This window comes from Belonocnema kinseyi, chromosome 3, assembly GCF_010883055.1.
Source record: "Belonocnema kinseyi isolate 2016_QV_RU_SX_M_011 chromosome 3, B_treatae_v1, whole genome shotgun sequence".
Lineage (NCBI taxonomy): Eukaryota > Metazoa > Arthropoda > Insecta > Hymenoptera > Cynipidae > Belonocnema > Belonocnema kinseyi.
In genome coordinates this window covers 116,392,887-116,394,413 of record NC_046659.1, presented here as the reverse complement: position 1 = coordinate 116,394,413, position 1,527 = coordinate 116,392,887, and the positions used below count along the sequence as shown (strand labels likewise).

The 1,527-nt window shown below is 37.5% G+C and overlaps 1 protein-coding gene across 1 annotated transcript in view; it reads left to right on the top strand.

The window, feature by feature from the left end:
- LOC117169996 overlaps positions 1 to 1,162 on the top strand; it is a 10,078-nt gene extending 8,916 nt beyond the window's left edge. Inside the window, exon 2 of the mRNA XM_033356511.1 lies at positions 484 to 1,162. Coding sequence (XP_033212402.1) covers positions 484 to 612 — 129 coding nt within the window. The 3' untranslated portion in view covers positions 613 to 1,162. The remainder of the gene's footprint in view (positions 1 to 483) is intronic.
- The last annotated feature ends 365 nt before the right edge of the window (positions 1,163 to 1,527 follow it).

Here is a 1,527-nt window from a genome sequence, read left to right as displayed (position 1 = left end):
TATACTCACATGACTACTACACCTCTCTTTTCCCTATTCCTATTGACAAAACGACTGGCGCCAAGCTCAAAGACGAACCGAACCCTAATGCCTTTATTAACATTTTCATTACTGAAAATAACGCCACCGCAATTTTCACTGACGGCAGCAAAAGTTCAGATGCACCCTTTGTCGGTTACGCCTGCGTCTGTTCCGAACTAAACATTCAAATTAAAAAATCGCTCAATAATCGTGCTTCTGTGTATACAGCTGAGTGTGCTGCCTTATCTGAAGCACTTGAACTTGCAAAACATATCACCAACAAAAATGTTTTCATTTTTTCGGACTCTTTAAGTGCATTGCAATCGCTCGAATGACTAAAAGTCAAGACTAAATCTAACAGCCTCATTCTATCAATTAAAGAGAACTATATACAAATTTCTAGACTCAAACCTGATACTAAGATACATTTCATATGGATTCCTTCTCATATTGGTATTGCAGGTAATGAACTCGCCGACTCTGCTGCTAAATCAGCCAGTTTGTCGAACATATGCGACCTTACTAGAGTTCCCTATTCTGACCTATATCAATCCTTCGCTAGCGAAGCACGTATGGAGACCGAAAGGATGAATTTAGAATCGAGCTATTCCACTGGTTTTACATATTTTCAAATGTTCTATGACGACAAAAGTAAGCCGTGGTTTGCTGATAAAAAGCTCAACAGAGAAACCATTGTCACCATTAATAGGCTCCGATCAAACCACTATAACTTAGCCGAATCTCTCCATCGTCTCGGTTACATCAGTAATTTCTTATGTAAATGCCAAAAATCTACAGAAAATCCTTACCATGTTATTTGGCAATGTGTACTATATGTCGAACCTAGAAAAAAGCTCCTAATTCGGCTAAGGAATATTGGTATTTTGAGGCATACTAATATTGAATTCTTGCTAATTCATCCCTCCTCTCAAGCGTGCCAATTTATTGTATCCTATTTAAATGAATGCGGCCTCAGAGTTTAGATTGTAAGACCATACTGTCCATATTATATTATATAATAATGTAAATAACGTAAAGTATAAGATGATCTCGAATGTAAAAATAATGTACATAGTGAACTCTATTGTTAAAATTAATATGTAACATCAAAGTAGCAGAAATAAGCCAAGATGCTTAATCTGCATAATAAATAAAAAAAAAAAAAGCTCCAAATGAAGAGGTATTGTACACGACTTTATGCGAAATCGAACATTCGGTAAACTCGCGACCACTCACGCACGTTTCTCTCGACCCTCGCGACAACGAAGCCCTCACTCCTAACCATTTTTTGTTAGGCGCGTCATCAGGAGAAGTTAAACTTGGCAGATATGACCCAAAATACATCTGCTTGCGCAAACAATATAGAATCTCGCAGTTTTACGCTGATAGTTTTTGGAAGCGTTGGTTACGCGAATACTTGCCAAGTTTAATCCCGCGTAAAATCTGGAAACAAAAGGAGAAACCGTTAGAAGTTGGGGATGTTGTATTGATATTAGATTTGGATAG